Raw genomic sequence first — 17,239 nt, 5'->3', positions numbered from 1 at the left:
TTCACGGGAACCTAGCTGTGAGCTACAAATTTACTGCGCAACCTTTAGCAAACCACAACCTCTCAGCTTTGGTACTTCACCCTCACTGCATCTGTAATATGAGAATAATATTGGCCTTCGTCAGAGAGTGGTTATTAAGGGTTATTCACATATGTTGAACATTTGTGGGGAAGAAACACTATATAGCAGCCATGTGTTGGTAAATAATACAACCGAGCATCCCAGATCATTAAGCTGCACAGGTTTACATGAATTTCTTTACGTGCACAAAAAACAGCCATACCAAAGATAAAATGGAACTTTTTTGAGCACAATTTTGTGTGGAGAACTCTGTTTGGAATGCTACATTTCAAACCACTGATCATGAAAAAAGTGCCTCTGAGCTTATGCAGTATATTTACCTCCCAAGGAAGGACTGCACTCTCTCCTTTACCCATACATTTTGGAGAAGCAGGACTGGGCTTCCAGGGCAGATAGTAGCCAACTCGACACGGTGTGTCCTTGACTCAACTTTGCTGCATCCCCTTCTCTTCTTTCACTCAAAACAGTAGCTGCCAAAGGCTATGGTTTCAAGTAAAGAGGTAGGCACGAGGTAGATCCCCAGATGTTTTGGACTTTAGCTCCCAGAAGCTCACACAACCATGGCCAGTGTTCAGGAATGCTGGGAGTTGAAGTACAAAAATCTGCAGATCTACTTTTTGCTCACCCTTGTTCTAGTATATTTGGATGGGATTTCCAAAGTTACAGGCAAAGAGTGGGGAAGGAAGCATCATTTTACAAAAATGAGATGAACTTCAAAAGATGCTGAAGAAAATGGTGTTATTTATTTGTACTGTTGTAAGCTACCTCGGTGCAACTTGAACTCAGAAAGTAGGATACAAATAAACTTGTATCGTACTGTATCCCCTCTGTAAACCTGCCCATCATTTGCAAATGTAATTGGAAACCCTGTAATATGTCCTGCCACCAACAGCAGAGGTGGGCAGCATGCGACTCATGGGCTACATGCGGCCCCTGCACTCACTGTTGCTGCCCTGGCACCCATGTTCCCCCCTCCAAATTAATTTTATTTTTTTTTAAATGCCATCCATACTGATAACAGAATGCCCAAATGGCCAAATTTAGCTTGTTTGCAAGATAAATTTAGTCCTTGGGTATTTTGTAAGGGTTACATTTAGCTTGAAAATGAGCTAAATTTACTTCTGTAGTGGTCAGCTCCCAAAATTCAGCAGCAAACCAACAACTTTAGCTTTTTTTCCTGGTCACCATGCAGTGCTGCACGATCTGTGTGGGGGAGCAGGGAGGGTCGAAACTGGCCCCTAGATGAAGAAGTTGCCCACTCCAGAGAGTTGGGTTGGTGGGCACGCAAGATGGGGCCTTTTCTGTAACAGCACCCCAATATGAAACTCGCTCTGTAGGCAGGTCACACTAACCCCCTCTTTGTTATGCTTTAGATGGACAGTGAAGACTACATTTTTCCTTTCAGCTTTTAATGATTTTAATATAATTTTTTACTTTATTGTTATGAATGTGCCTGGTTTTGTTTTTATTTTATTGTCAAGATTGTATTCATTTTATTCTGTTTGCTGTTTTATCTGAATTTTGAACATTTCCTCTAATGGCCAATGGGTGGAGGGACGATTTCTAAATATGTCAGATATGTATATATAAATAAAAGCATGCTGATTTACAGTTGTCATGCCTAATGCACTTAGAGCACAATCCTATGCTTTTTTAGACAGAAAGAAGGACTACAACTCCCAGCATTTCACAGCTAGTATGGTTGGCTGGGGAATGCTTGGAGTTGTAGGACTTTTTTCTGTCTAAATAGGCATAGGATTGAAGGGAATAGCTCCTTCTTTTGACTTCCTTTGTCTTTCAGATGACCAAAACTGTTCCTTGATGAGAAGATCAGGAAGAGGCTATTCCTTCTGAAGAGGAATTGCATTCAAATGATCTTAGGTGTAAATTGGAATGCTTTTATGAATAAAACCACATTTTCTTCAGCACCTGAAATTCACTGTGTTTAATTTTCAAAGTTGTTCCAATTAAATTAGTAGGTACTGAAAATTATTACACTGTTACTGATAATTAGGTTTACCACCTACAAGAAATTAGAAAAAGAAGCTGGGAGTGTCCCCCAACCTTGCAGAGCATATTTGGGGGGGTGGAGGGGGAATCTCTTCTCCTAGCAGTTTCTTTTCCGCTGTCGGATAAACAGATTTGGATAACAGCCACAATTTTAGCCGCTAAGTATGCTTTGAATTTGCCACTCATGAAGTTTAAAGAACTGTGACTTTTCTTCATTCCTTCAGCACATGCTTGTGGGGAGGTCTGTAATAATTATAATTCAGGTAGCTTTTAGGATAACAAAGAAGATACTTCCTGACTCAAAAAGCAACACGCTAAGATCTTAGCACAATTACATGAAATTACACAATATCCAGTCAATATATCGGTAAGCTTCGGTGCCCCCATTGGACACTGACGGTTATATACACATAGAGAAGAAAGAGGACTATTAATCAAAGAAACCCTCTCTCCTTGCTCCCTCAAAACTGGGAACATCCCTGGAAGTGGAGAGTAGCGTGCAAGAGCTATTCCTTTTAGGTCTGAAAATGTGGGAGCCTGGTAATCCTATATGGGTTTGCTAGTGGCAATATGCCTTTTCTGCTTTAATATAAAAACCAAAACCTCAACTCTGACTTTTCTTGGAGAAAGAAACCTGTAATTTCTGTACTGCTTACTGAACTTGCTATCCAATTTGCTTTGAGACTGATTTAACAGCCACCATGGTTTACATCAGCTGTCTACAACCTGGTGCCCTCGAGATGTTTGGGATCTGAAGTCCCATCAATCCCTGCCAGCATGGCCAATGGTCAGAAGTCTGGGAGTTGTCATCTAAAACATCTGCAGGGTAGCAGGTTGGGGAGGGCTGGCTTGCATCCTTGCCTAACAGGGTTAAGCAACCTGGTGCCCTCCAGATGCTTTGGACTGTAACTCCCATAGTTCCTGCCTATTGGCTATACTGACTGGGGCTGATGGGAGTTGAGGTCTAAAACATCTGGAGGGCTTCAGGTTGCCTACCCACCTGTGCAGCAGCTGTATGGAGAGCAAACATAGAATCCACCAATAGCCTTCTCGCATCCCTTGGTACTGCATCGTGATGGAAGGTCATGCAGCTCCCATCAAATGGTTCTGATTGAGCCCAGCCAGTTCACCTCTAAGTTAGTCTCTCACTTTTTCTCTCTTGGGTGTTATGTGTCCCACACAGCTTAAAAGAACTTTCTATATTTAAGGCTTGTAACTGCAGAGATGGAAAAGTGATGAGCCATAGAATGTAAAGCCCTGGGGCAGATTCTTAACCACTGGTATAGGTCAGTTTATTTCTTGACAAATAAATATATTGCCCTCCTCTTTGCAACTTGATTCCTATTTCTTGTTTCTTCTGAATTCATAGATTGGTTTTGTTGTTTTTTTAAGTGATTAGGAGATATCATAGTTGGAAGGGCACTTGAAAGTGGATGCTAATGTTGGATCAAACATATAATTATTGAATAAATCTGCATGAATTTACTACATGCAATTGAGACAGACTTTTATGCTGTAAATGTCCTCCACAAAATATGTGATTATACTGCAGACTAGTGATTAATAGTTCTAGAAGCATAATGAACTTGGTTTCCTAGAATTTGGAAATCAGTAACTCAATGTACTTCTTGACTGCAGACTGTAAACAAGTTTTTTGGGGAAAAAAAGTATCAGATCTGGGGATGTGGAAACGGTAAACTAAAATATAATTTAATCTTATTAAGTATGAGTTGCTTAATTTTTATTTCTGGTTTTTGGAAAAGTTGTTCTTTATAGAAATTCACTGCATTATAATCTTGGAATTAATATTTGCTATATCACTGCAGCAACAAAGGATTCCTCCAATAGATTTTCTCTATGTCTACAGATGTAATTCAAGTTGTAATAATGTGTCAAAGAATAAGGCTATGATGCTTTGAGGTTATGCTGAGATCAGTGCGAGGGCATTTTGTACGCTTCAAAGCACTACAGCACAGACTGAAACACGTGTGCCTTTAAGAAAAGGAATCGTAATAAAATCTGTCTACTTTGAAATGTGGTGGTGGTGGGGAAACAATTTTTGTCATGCTGCCTTCAAAAATCACAATAAAATTTAGACAGAGCAACAGAATAGTCCAGCTACTAGGAGTTTGTAATGACTCATTGGATATCACTTCATAATGCTGCTAGTGCTGAGATTTCTAATAAGACCAAAAAATAAAAGAAATAATAAATGTTCAGTCCTGTTTTTCAAAGAGCCCTATGTAACCCAGAAACATGCTTAAACCCCTTGTCTTACTTTTTATTATAACACATCATGCTTTACTACTTTATTACTGAGACACATGGCATACACAATAATGAACTTGTAGAGTCCTTTGCAGAGGAGGACTTGCATCAAAGTAAGCATGCTTAGCCTTATAGGCTATTGGATGAATGTAAATGGAATATGATTTTTTGTTTCACCTTCTGGGACATACTTTGCCTTTGTGGATTTTTGTAATCAATAACCCCAGATACTCTGGGCTAAACGTTCTGTGCAAAATTTCATGCATTGTGGGGTGGAGTAAAGACACATTTAAATATACATCAGTTGGTTACCCATGAACGTAGTTCGTGGAGAAAAATCAAATGTAATGAAAGATTTAACTAACTATGTTTATTGAAACGTTCAAAGTGTTGCATCTTTTATCTTTACAAAACTTCCTTAAATACTATGTTCTTTGTGTAAACTCCAGGGCGGCCACTATAACATCCTTATTGTGGTCCATTGACAATTTGAATCTTGAGGTTTACCAATGAGTGCACATGACTCATGGCAACATAGATCCCTTCATGATTTGTTCACAGGTCATTGTTACTGGCACATCATTGTACTTTGACCTGCACCTGTGTTTATAAAGGTGCACAGAGACGTTTAAATGTTATTTTGTTAAATTTAACAGCTAGAGACTTCCTTTCTGAGCAATAACTAAACTTTGACTGGGTTACTTTTAACTGTAGGTGTCTCTTAATACTTTCATTATTTGTTTACAGGCGATACGTTACTGTCATATCATTGTACTTTGGCCTGCACCTCTGTTTATAATGGTGCACAGATACCTTTTTGTGTTCATATTTCATCTTGCTCCAATTTGCAATTAATTATGTTTGTTTAATTATAGGTCTTTTCTAATATTAAAAATGAAACATAGTACATTGTTATAGAAGCTAGCCTAATTCTTTTTTTTAAAAAAAGCATTATGGACATAACATCCTGACTTTGAATTATATTAAAAACCATTCATGGAATCTGCATGTCAAGAGCTTTCCAGTGGAGGGTGTTTCATGAGACTCGGTCAATGGGAAGGCAGCCTAAAAGGGATGACCAACGTCCAACTTGAATTATATATATAAGATTTTTCTCTACCCAGGCCTATTGCCCTGATGACTGAGGAGTTCGCAGATATAACATTCATAGTGTTTGTCTAATTTAGAACCACAGTAGCTTATAATGACCTGAAAAGAACTTAAGAAGAGCCCTGCTGAATCAGACCAAAGGCTTAGCTAATTCAGCTTTCTATTAACCCAGTGGCCAAGCAGCTGCCTGTAGGAAGCCCGAAATTAGGACATGACTGCAGTAGCACCCTCCCACTCATGTTCCCCAGAAAATGATATACACAGGCACACTGCCTCCAGTACTGGAGATAATATATGTAGTCATCATGACCAGTAGCCATTGATAGCCTTATCCGCCATAAATTTGTCTAAGCCGTTTTAAAAGCTATTCAAGCTGGTGCCTATCACTACATCTTGTGGTAGTAAATTCCATAGTTTGACTATTTGCTGTGTGAAGAACTTCCTTTTATCTGTCCTGACCCTCCCACTGTTCAGCTTCATGGCCTGACCCCATGGCGTCTAGTATTATGTGAGAGGGAGAAAAATGTCTCAGGTTCGATCCAGGATCAGTCTTCCAAAAGAGGAAGGGATTCCACTTGCAGAAGGTCCCTCACCCCATTCAGCGGGGTCTCCTGACTAGCATTTTTAGGGGGCTTCCATTGGAAGGAGGGGCCAGAGAAGTTCACTCCTGTGAGTGTAGTTGATCCAGCTTAAATCTGGATCCAGCCCCTTTCTATCCATTTTCTCCACACCATGCATACATTTGTATATCTCTATCATGTCTCCCCATACTTTCATTTTTTCCAACCTAAACAGCCCCAGACTTTGTTAACCTTTCCTCATAGGGGAGTTGCTACAGTTGCTTGATCTTTTTTGTTGCCCTTTCCTGCCCTTTTTCTAACTGCAATATCCCTTTTCAGGTGCTGTGACCAGCATTCCTAGTGTGGTCGCACCACAGATTTGCATAAGGGCAGTATGATATTGGCAGTTTTATTTTCATTCCTTTCAATTCACAACCAAGTCAAACATTAGGGCATGTTAGTTGTATTCAGCTGTCACATTCTCCAGTCCTTGAGGTCATGGTTTGGAGGTTTGGGAACAAACCATTCCTTAGGTGTTTTTCTCCTCCTCTTGTATACTTGGTTCAAGCATGCTTAAGTGCAATAATTCAGTGAAGTTAAAGAACTGAACTGCATTGTGATGATTGAGTCTAAATTTGAAGTTGTGCCTTTTGATATTTACTTGCATGTCTAGCTTTTAAAAATTATTTTTAGATACAAATATTCCCAATAAATCTTGCAGGACCCCCACTTAACTGTCATGACAGAGTTAATACTCATATAACAGAATCGTCTTTGCTTCTGTTTATTATAACCTTACTTAAACATTTCCCATTTAGAGTTTTTTAATCCATTTAGCCAAACAGCATGATTTAAAAATTAGCTGTGTTAATGCACAGTAATGGCCTTGATGGAATCTTTTCCCCCACCCAATTTGACATTACCTAATGCTTTCCATTAGAGTGTATTAGCAATTTTAATATAATTTGATGAGATGTATGTTTTATGTTATTTCAGTGGAATTCTCCATGCTTGACAGCTTCCTGAAGCTGAATTGATTTGACAAATCTGGATGATCTTAATTTTCTTTACAGAACACAGGTACCAGGAAAAAAAATCTAGTGATGGTGTCTCAGAAGAATTTTTTTTTTTTTCTGATAGATTTACAAAGTCATTGGACGCTTAATATATTTGCTAGGACAAGATAACATAAACATTTTTACTAACTTTTGAACTGAATGCATGGCTTAAATGGCAAAGTGAACAAAGCAAATTGTTTGAAATAAACTGCTGCTGATGTTTGATGTTGCACTTCTATGCTTCTTCTCCCTGCTTTCTTATGATCCCACCAGGAAGTCATGGGGTCGTAAGAGAGAAGTTGCTGTGATTTTATTGCTGTATTTCCCTTCATACTTCAGAGGATATTTTTTTAAGTGGTTAGACTTGGAAATTTGTGACTTGAGGCTCTTGGCGTAGGACTAGATGAGTTTTTGCAGGCATCTTGACAAACAGTGCCTTCTAATGTGTAGGTAAGTATAGGAAATAAAAATAAACATTTAAATGTAGAGAGCAGTCTAAATAGCATCTCTGCTCCATATGTTGTTGTACTCACTGGAGACCCATTATAGTCCCTGGACCTTTTGTACACGAACACTTCAGTCCAGATAATGCTGTGCTCCATCTGCTGTAATCGCTAAACTGCACAGTGTGGGTTTCCTTGGATTTTGACCTATTATTTGTTGGTGCTTTTGATCTTTGCTAGGCAGGCAATAGGCCATTCTAATCCCCCCCCTTGCTTTTTTTCTTTTACTGCTGTAAACTGTGAGATAGGCCAAGTGCTGCATTTTCATTGTTTATTTTATTTATTTATTTATTTATTTCATTTCTATACCGCCCAATAGCCGAAGCTCTCTTTATATTTAAGTCAAATATAAATGTCTAGACAATGAAAGGAGAACATTCCTTTTGTTAATTGCTGTTCCTAGGTTTTCTTGCTGTAGGATCTTCACATGGTATGCATTTTTAAAGCAACATAGGGTGGATAGGCATCGGTCCAATAGTATAGGCTGTGCCTGACAATTGTTGAAAGTCCCCTTTTTTTTGGCTCCCCAAAGAGTAATTCTTCTAAGGAGTGAACATCTGGCTTTAGTCATTGACACATCATTTAGGTGGGAACCCTTTGACATAAAGCCCGTAAAATGATTTGTGGGTCTTTGGAGTTGCTAATCTCTGTCTCTCTCTCATTAAATAATTGTGGAGTGAAGGTTTGTGATTTAAAAAAAAAAAATCACAGAAGACTGCTTGACTTTTAAATGGGTCTAAGTATTTCCACTTGCTAATATTTCAGATTTTTCATACTGATATTTATAGAGACAGATTTTGTTATCTCAGCTTTGTTATCTGAATTGAATTGGTGATATTAACACAGCATTTAATTAGTTCATTTAGGCTCAATGCTTTTAAAACAACCACAACCCTCTCAATGCTTTAGTGCTCAGTTCATGCTTTGGAAGCATTTTCTTCTATTGCATTTTTTTTTTTATAATTAGCCGCATATTAGTCCATTTGCTATGCAAATATTCTTCTCTTTGCAGAACACCAGAGCTTGCAAAACACATTGCACTAGATACTTTCAAATGAATTATCTGCTATCAGAAAATCACTGAGCAATTTCTTCAAAAATGGAATGTTCTTTTTGTATGAGAGAATGCTTGTTTCTTTGATTGGCTCAGAGCTAAGCGTGTGTTTTTGATTGACACAACGTAGGGGCTAATGATAGAAACCAGTTTGCACCCCGCAGAGTAATTAGTGAAGATAAGGCTTTGAGCCATGCATTGTGCTTCTAGATGACAGTGTGGTGTCTGCAGTATATGTAGGTGGGGTGTATTGGCAGAAGCCAGATGGGCATTATCATACTGCTTTCTCAGTTTGAGCCAAGCCAGTTTTGCATGTATATGTTGTTTCTTGCTTTGGTGGGATTAAATTGTGGTTTAAAGGTATGCAGTCATGACTGATGTTTATTCCTTACCTGTGGGCAAACATTTTGACCTTGCAAAATAGTTTGCTGTACTTGCTGTACTTTGCTTTACTTTGCTTTCTATGAGAGAACCCATTATTTGTTGTTGGACTGTGAACTGTGGGCCATCGGTGGTTAACAAACCATGGTTTGTTATCACAGCTGGGTTCGGACAACACAATTACCCACGTTTCAACAACAGCCCATGGTTCAACAAAAACCCATACTCAACCCTTGTGGGTTATCGTGTTGTCTGAACCCAGCCAATATAACAAACAACAGTTCAACAACAATCCACGATTCAAACCATACTCAACCTTGAAGGTGGGTTGTTGTGTTATGTGAACACAGCCAATGTTGTTTGCTTCACTGCTGAAGCAAATACCTTTGTTCTAAAATTTTGTTTTCACAACGGTTCTATTTCTTCCACTTTTTAGATTATGGCACAGACGAGAGGTTTTGGGAGAAGGTACCTTAAAGCCTTTTTGAAAGGCTTCTTTGTTGCTGTTCCTGTGACTGTAACTTTCCTCGACAGAGTGGCTTGCATAGCAAGAGTAGAAGGAGCTTCAATGCAGGTAACAAAGTCTCTCTTACCTTGTTCATTTTCACCTGTGCGGAGGTTTGAATGATGAACAGCTGACAGTCTAATTTCAAAGGCAGGAGAAAAACGTAATTTATAGTATTGCAACGTTACTCTAACTTTATGGAAAATACTTTTTCATTACAAAAAAGGCAATTTCTAATGTACTTGGCAACACAGGTGTTTCTTGTGTTTGGGGGAGTACAAAACCAATCCATTTTAGATAGTATATTTAAAGCTTCAGACTTTGATGTACCTATTTTCTGTATGGTTATCTTGGAAAAAAAATAGATGGCTAATTAGATTTAAGAAAAGTATTATCAGTTCTGTCAGTCATAATTGGATAGAGCTCAGTGTTGGCAGGAGAGGTTGATAAATAGATGGCATAGCCATGCAGTAAATACAGAAGCCACTTTGGAAAAAAATGCCATGTTTAGAGTGAATTGTTTACTTTGCAGTAAACTAAGAAGCTTCTATATTTTCACATAATTGTCCTTTCAAAATCAACATTGCAAAGATAAATTTCCATTATCATGTTCTTTCCCAGTCTTGTTGTGAAATATGTTCCAAAAAGGTGGTTTCTCTTTATCTTCTGCCCTTTCATTTCTTGAGATCCTTCCTGTCATATTCACACACAGCTTGGCTTTATTTTTATTTTTTTTTCCTGTCCTATGCAAACTATTGTGGTTCCCTCATTCCAAAAATATGAAAGGTGTGAGGGCAGTGTCTTCATTTAGACAAATTTATTTTATTTATTTAATTTAATTTCATTTCTATACTGCCCAATAGCCGAAGCTCTCTGGGCGGTTCACAAAAAAGACAAGCCATCAGCCTCTTCCTCTTCTGTCTTTACAGACACAATCCCCTCTTTTTTTCCAGGAATCCCAATGGTTATATAGTTTTCCTCTCCCCAAAACAGGTATTAAATTCTAAATTCTGCAAAATAACTCCATGTTGTATAATGGAGTAAGATGTGCAACACTTTACATAATTTATTGCACAATCATAGAATTTGTTGTTGTGGTTGGAGAGTTCAGAATATATGTATTTATTTTAATATTCAAACGCTTTAAGGCTCATTTATTTCAGGTAGCCTGAGGTTTGATCACTTCTGGCCTTCGCTTCCGTTTTTGTTTTATTTTTATTTCTGGTAGTTTGTCTAAGGCTGCAGTTCTATACACACTTACGTAGGAGTACACCCCACTGAACGTAGTGGGACTCAGTTCCAAGTAAACATGAAAAGGACTGCAATGTAAACTTTAAGCACTTCACAAAAATAATAAATATTGGGGAGTATCCAATATGACATGAGCACTAACATAAATTACATTGTTCTAGTGTAAGGGTCCACTTTATGGATCACTGCCTTCTTGTGGCGAAGGGGCTTGCGTAACTCAGTGAAACCATAAGCTATGCCGTGCAGGGCCACCCAAGACGGACAGGTCATGGCAGAGAGTTCTGACAAAATGTGGTCCACTGGAGAAGGAAATGGCAACCCACTCCAGTATTCTTGCCAAGAAAACCCCATGGAACATATCACAAGGCTAAAAGAGATGACGCCGGAAGATGAGCCCCTCAGGTTGGAAGGTGTCCAATATACTACTGGGGAAGAGCAGAGGGTATTTCCAAGTAGCACCAGAAAGAGTGAAGCGGCTGGGCCAAAGCCGAAAGGACACTCAGCTGTGGATGTGTCTGGCGGTGAAAAGGAAATCCGATGCTGTAAAGAACAATATTGTTTAGGAACCTGGAATGTCAGATCAATGAATCAAGGTAAGCTGGAGGTGGTCAAACATGAGATGGCAAGATTGAACATCGACATCTTGGGAATCAGCGAACTAAAATGGACAGGCATGGGCGAATTTAATTCAGGTGAACATCATATCTACTACTGTGGGCAAGAATCCCTTAGAAGGAATGGAGTAGCACTCATAGTCAACAAAAGGGTGGGAAAAGCAGTACTGGGGTACAATCTCAAAAATGATAGAATGATCTTAGTACGAATCCAAGGCAAACCATTCAACATCACAGTAATTCAAGTCTATGCCCCAACCACTGATGCCAAAGAAGCTGAGGTTGATTGGTTCTATGAAGACCTACAACACCTTCTAGAACTAACACCAAAAAAAGGTGTCCTCTTCATCATAGGGGATTGGAATGCCAAAGTAGGAAGTCAAGAAATCACCGGGATAACAGACAAGCATAGCCTTGGTGTACAAAATGAAGCAGGACAAAGGCTAATAGAGTTTTGCCAAGAGAACTCGCTGATCATAGCAAACACTCTTTTCCAACAGCACAAGAGGTGAATCTACACATGGACGTCACCAGATGGTCAATATCGAAATCAGATTGATTATGTCCTTTGCAGCCAAAGATGGAGAAGCTCTATACAGTCAGTAAAAACAAGACCTGGAGCTGACTGTGGCTCAGATCATGAGCTGCTTCGTGCAAAATTTCGGCTTAAATTGAAGAACGTCGGGAAAACCACTAAACCATTCAGGTATGACCTAAATCATATCCCTTATGAATATACAGTGGAGGTGAGGAATAGATTTTAGGGATTAGACCTGATAGACAGAGTGCCTGAGGAACTATGGACGGAGGTCCGTAACATTGTTCAGGAGGCAGCAACTCAATCCATCCTCAAGAAAAAGAAATGCAAGAAAGCCAAGTGGCTGTCCGATGAGGCTTTACAAGTAGCTGAGGAAAGAAGGGAAGTGAAAAGCAAGGGAGAAAGGGGAAGATATATTCAACTGAATGCAGAGTTCCAGAGAATAGCCAGGAGAGACAAGACAAGAAGGCCTTCTTAAATGAACAATGCAAAGAAATCGAGGAAAACAACAGAATGGGAAAGACTACAGATCTCTTAAAGAAAATCGGAGATCTCAAAGGAATGTTTTGTGCAAAGATGGGCATGATAAAGGACAAAGAAGGCAGAGACCTAACAGAAGCAGATGAGATGAAGAAGAGGTGGAGAGAATACACAGAAGAACTATACAGGAAAGATCTGAATGTCCCTGATAGCCATGATAGTGCGGTCACTGAAATTGAGCCGGACATCCTCGAGAGTGAATTCAAGTGGGCCTTAGGAAGCATTAGTAACAACAAAGCTAGCGGAGATGACAGTATTCCAGCTGAGCTATTTAAGATCCTAAAAGATGATGCTGTTAAAGTGCTGCACTCAATATGCCAACACATTTGGAACACTCAACAGTGGCCACAAGACTGGAAAAGGTCAGTTTACATTCCAATTCCAAAGAAGGGCAATGCCAAAGAGTGTTCACACTACCGTACAGTTGCGCTCATTTCACATGCCAGCAAGGTTATGCTCAAAATCCTACAAGCTAGGCTTCGGCAGTATGTGAACCGAGAACTACCAGAAGTACAAGCGGGGTTTCAAAGAGGCAGAGGAACTAGAGGTCAAATTGCCAACTTTCACTGGATCATGGAGAAAGCAAGAGGATTCCAGAAAAACGCCTATTTCTGCTTCATTGACTACGCTAAAGCCTTTAATTGTGTGGATCACAACAAACTGTGGCAAATTCTGAAAGAGATGGGAATACCAGACCACCTTACGTGTCTCCTGAGAAACCTGTACGAGGGTCAAGAAGCAACAGTAAGAACCAGACATGGAACAACCGATTGGTTCCAAATTGGGAAAGGAGTACGACAAGGCTGCATATTGTCACCCTGCTTATTTAACTTATATGCAGAGTACATCATGAGAAACGCTGGTTTGGATGAATCACAGGTCGGAATTAAGATTGCCGGGAGAATTATCAACAACCTCAGATATGCAGAGGATACCACCCTAATGGCAGAAAGCAAAGAGGATCTAAAGAGCGTCTTGTTGAGGGTGAAAGAGGAGAGTGCAAAAGCTGGTTTGAAACTCAACATGAAAAAAACGAAGATCATGGCATCTGGCCTCATCACTTCCTGGCGTATAGAAGGGGAAGAAATGGAAGCTGTGACAGATTTTATTTTCTTGGGCTCCAAGATCACCGCAGACGGTGACTGTAGCCATGAAATTAAAAGACGCTTGCTCCTTGGGAGGAAAGCTATGGCAAACCTAGACAGCATAGTAAGAAGCAGAGACATCACCTTTCCGACAAAGGTCCGTCGAATCAAAGCTATGGTTTTCCCAGTAGTAACGTATGGCTGTGAGAGCTGGACTATAAGGAAGGCTGAGTGCCGAAGAATTGATGCTTTCGAACTGTGGTGCTGGAGAAGACTCTTACGAGTCCCCTGGACTGCAAGGAGATCAAAACAGTCAATCCTACAGGAAATCAACCCTGACTGCTCATTGGAAGGACAGATACCGAAGCTGAAGCTGAAATATTTTGGCCACCTAATGCGAAGAGAAAACTCTCTGGAAAAGACCCTGATGCTGGGAAAGACTGAAGGCAAAAGGAGAAGGGGACGGCAGAGGATGAGATGGCTTGATAGCATTACTGATGCGATGAATATGGACTAGAGTACGCTCTGGGAGAGAGTGCAGGACAGGAAGGCCTGGTGTGCTATGGTCCATGGGGTCACGAAGGGTCGGACACGACTGAACAACAACAAAGTGTAAGGGATCTCCAGTGTAATGCCGGTAGCATTAGTTAGTGCAACGAGATTTCCTGGAAAAGTATAATGTGAAAGCGATTAATATACACAAAATTGTGGCTTCCTTTCTTTTCACATCTGCCATCTTTGCATGAATTTGCAGCTCCCATGTTACACCACTCACGTGAACAGGTTTTTCCATTTAAGCTGGCCGCAGGATGTATTGTTGGAACATACTTACTGAGGACAGAATGGAAGTTTTTTGGAGAAGGCAAGTGGGGTATTGCTCACTTGTACTGGTGTAGTAAGCATCACAACTTCTGTCTGGGAGGAAACTTAGATGCATTAGTGCTCTCAAATTCTGGTTGATTCCTAGAGACCACTGCCCTGGTCAGTAGGAGTGGGCTGGCAAAGTAAAGTCCAGTGGCTAACATAAAGGTAAGCTACATGATCAGCAGGACTGTATGGGACCGGTCTTGATGGTCTGCACCTTTTCAGACTTAATTTGGGCAGTCTCATGTTTATATTTCCCTCTCCATATTTAAAATAAATAAATTACATTGCTTTAATTACATTAAAGGCAAAACTGAAGTACTTTGGCCACATAATAAGAAGACAGGATACCCTGGAGAGGATGCTGATGCTAGGGAAAGTGGAAGGCAAAAGGAAGAGGGGCCGACCAAGGGCAAGATGGATGGATGATATTCTGGAGGTGACAGACTCGACCTTGGGGGAGCTGGGGGTGGTGACGGCCGACAGGAAGCTCTGGCATGGGCTGGTCTATGAAGTCACGAAGAGTCGGAAGTGACTGACCGAATAAACAACAACCATATTTAAAATAAATAAATTACATTGCTAGCATATCAGGGTGAAGCCTAGGCTAGAAACCTGAAATAGGTATATTGATGTAAATAGAAAGCAGTTACATTGGAAAGTATATGAAGTTTGAAGCTGTAATGATATCTATGGAGTCAAATTAGGAAATGCAACTCAATAGTTGAATGCCTTAGAAGTATATGTTTTTTAAAAGTGATCACAATCAATTGATTATTTCAGAGTAGTGGTATATTGAACACCCGACTGAAAGTAACACCGCTTCTATAGACACGTTTTCCTTGTTTTGCTTGAGGAAGGAAAATGTGACAAATCATCTCCCCTTTCTTTTATCTTGCACTCCAGAGAGTGAATTATGTTGAATGTGTTTGAAAGCTATAGGATGTGATGGAAAGTGAAGTTCAGTCAGCATGATGCCTTACACTCATCAATAACACACTTGCATCGGATATATGATTCTCCTCCTTGAAGCTTTCACTGTACAATCCACAAGAATTGGATTTGTAATAGACCTTTTAGACTCCTAGCTGGCTTTGTTGCACTCATTATCAGGGCTCATGCTGTGATTGAAATTAAAAGTTCTTTTTAAAAAAGTAAGGCTTACTCTTCTTTTATTTCCTTTCCTTTCTCTTTTGTTTTTGTATTCTGAACTAGGGTATTGTAATGCAGCTCCATGATTACTGGAAAATGTTGCTGTGTTAAAAGAACAGGCACTGATTCAGGATCTATTAAAATGGATATTATTGGTAGTTTTGTGTTGATTTTGTATTTTGCGGTGCCAGGAACCACCTGATTGAAATGTTTATACCTGAATGCAATTTACTTATTGTGGTCTCAGAATTTCACCAAATAGTATTTATTGCACACCTTATTGCATTACCCTTTGATAATAATTTCTCAATCATAATAATTTATCCCATTATTATTGTTCTCTCAGATCAAAGCCTTGATGTGCTCACATTAAAAGTTATTAGTATATTTCAGTATTAGTGCATCTGTTTACAACTCTGAACATATGGGAGACAGAAACATCTGGTGAGATAATTTGGTTATTTGTAGCTATGGATTTTATAAGTTTTTTTTCTGTTAAGCTTATTGTGTAGATGTAGATCAGGGTTTTATATAAATGCAGCTTCATTTTAATTGATAAGTTTGCTGTGAACATCGTGGGGTTCTTAGTACGTATTGGCATCAGGTATATTGGCACCTATGTTATTGCACTCGTTGGGGGATACAGGAAGTAGTAGCAGTGATGGTTCATTAAGCAGGGGGTGTGCATGCCAGAGATAATGCTTCTTCCCAATATGAGACTCTTTTAAGATATGAGAGGGAGGTTTGCTCTCGGTTCCAGTCATTCAGAAGGTGAGGCGTTCTCTGCTGTGCTCCATCCATCCCTGTTTTGGAAACAGCGATTGGCTGAATTTTATTTCAGTCCAACCCTACGTGTGTTCCCCAGTACTGTAAATCTTCCTATCTGGGTGTTCATGTGGTGGGATTTAATTGAGATTTAGATGATATTCTAAACCCTTATTTAAAGTATTGGAATATTTTTATTGGTATTTTTGTGGGCATGACAGGTTAATTTCTGCTGTGTTCTCTAACCTACTTCTGGTTTCTTAGTTTAAACAGCATTTTAAAAAATCTAAAAAACATAGCAGTGTAGTAAAGAAGTATATTGATTTTAATAGCTTTTATTCACAGGTATGCAGTAAAACACCAGAACCTTTGCTTGCTCACCCAAAGGGAAAGCTGTGTTTTCTATTTATAAATCTGACGTTTATTGGGAAACAAAACAAGGCATGTTAAATTAATGCGTGTGGTGATCTCACTGACAGCAGAACCATACAAATGAATGCCTTCCATTCTGAATAATTTGTGTGATTTGTTCTTAGTACATTTCTTTTTTAAATATTTCTTATTTTCAAAGGCCAGCACAAGTCTGATTCAATCTCTGTTTTGCTCTGAGAGTAAGAAACAATGAAAAAGCAATATGAATTGCCACTTGATTTGCAAAATAGCTTTATGAATACAAAACCTAATTATTGAGTAGGTGTGGAAAAACAGGGAAACATTGCAGTTAACTGAGTAAAACTGTGTAACTATGCCATCAGTTATGGATTATTTTCTTTAACATAACAACATAATATGTAAATACTGATTTGGCATATAAATAGACTGATATAAATGCTACTACTAGCTTATGAACCTCTAGAAAACTCTTGAAGTGTGTCAACATGAACAGCTGATCAGAATTCC

The 17,239-nt window shown here is 39.3% G+C and overlaps 1 protein-coding gene across 14 annotated transcripts in view; it reads left to right on the top strand.

Moving 5' to 3' along the window:
* Positions 1–17,239, top strand: part of IMMP2L (inner mitochondrial membrane peptidase subunit 2) — a 756,637-nt gene that overhangs the window by 3,212 nt on the left and 736,186 nt on the right. For 13 of the 14 annotated variants that reach the window (XM_084810764.1, XM_084810759.1, XM_084810762.1 and 10 more), the window contains one exon: positions 9,462–9,599. In XM_084810764.1, the coding sequence (XP_084666890.1) occupies positions 9,465–9,599 (135 nt within the window). In that variant the 5' untranslated portion in view covers positions 9,462–9,464. Of the gene's footprint in view, positions 1–7,025; positions 7,110–9,461; positions 9,600–17,239 lie in introns of all 14 variants that reach the window. The other variant, XM_084810769.1, reaches the window with a different exon arrangement.

Source organism: Heloderma suspectum, chromosome 7 (genome assembly GCF_057233095.1).
Source record: "Heloderma suspectum isolate Gila_16-S chromosome 7, 16-S_ref, whole genome shotgun sequence".
Classification (NCBI taxonomy): Eukaryota; Metazoa; Chordata; class Lepidosauria; order Squamata; family Helodermatidae; genus Heloderma; species Heloderma suspectum.
The sequence above is the reverse complement of the archived record's forward strand: the minus strand, read 5'-3'. Positions and strand labels throughout refer to the sequence as shown.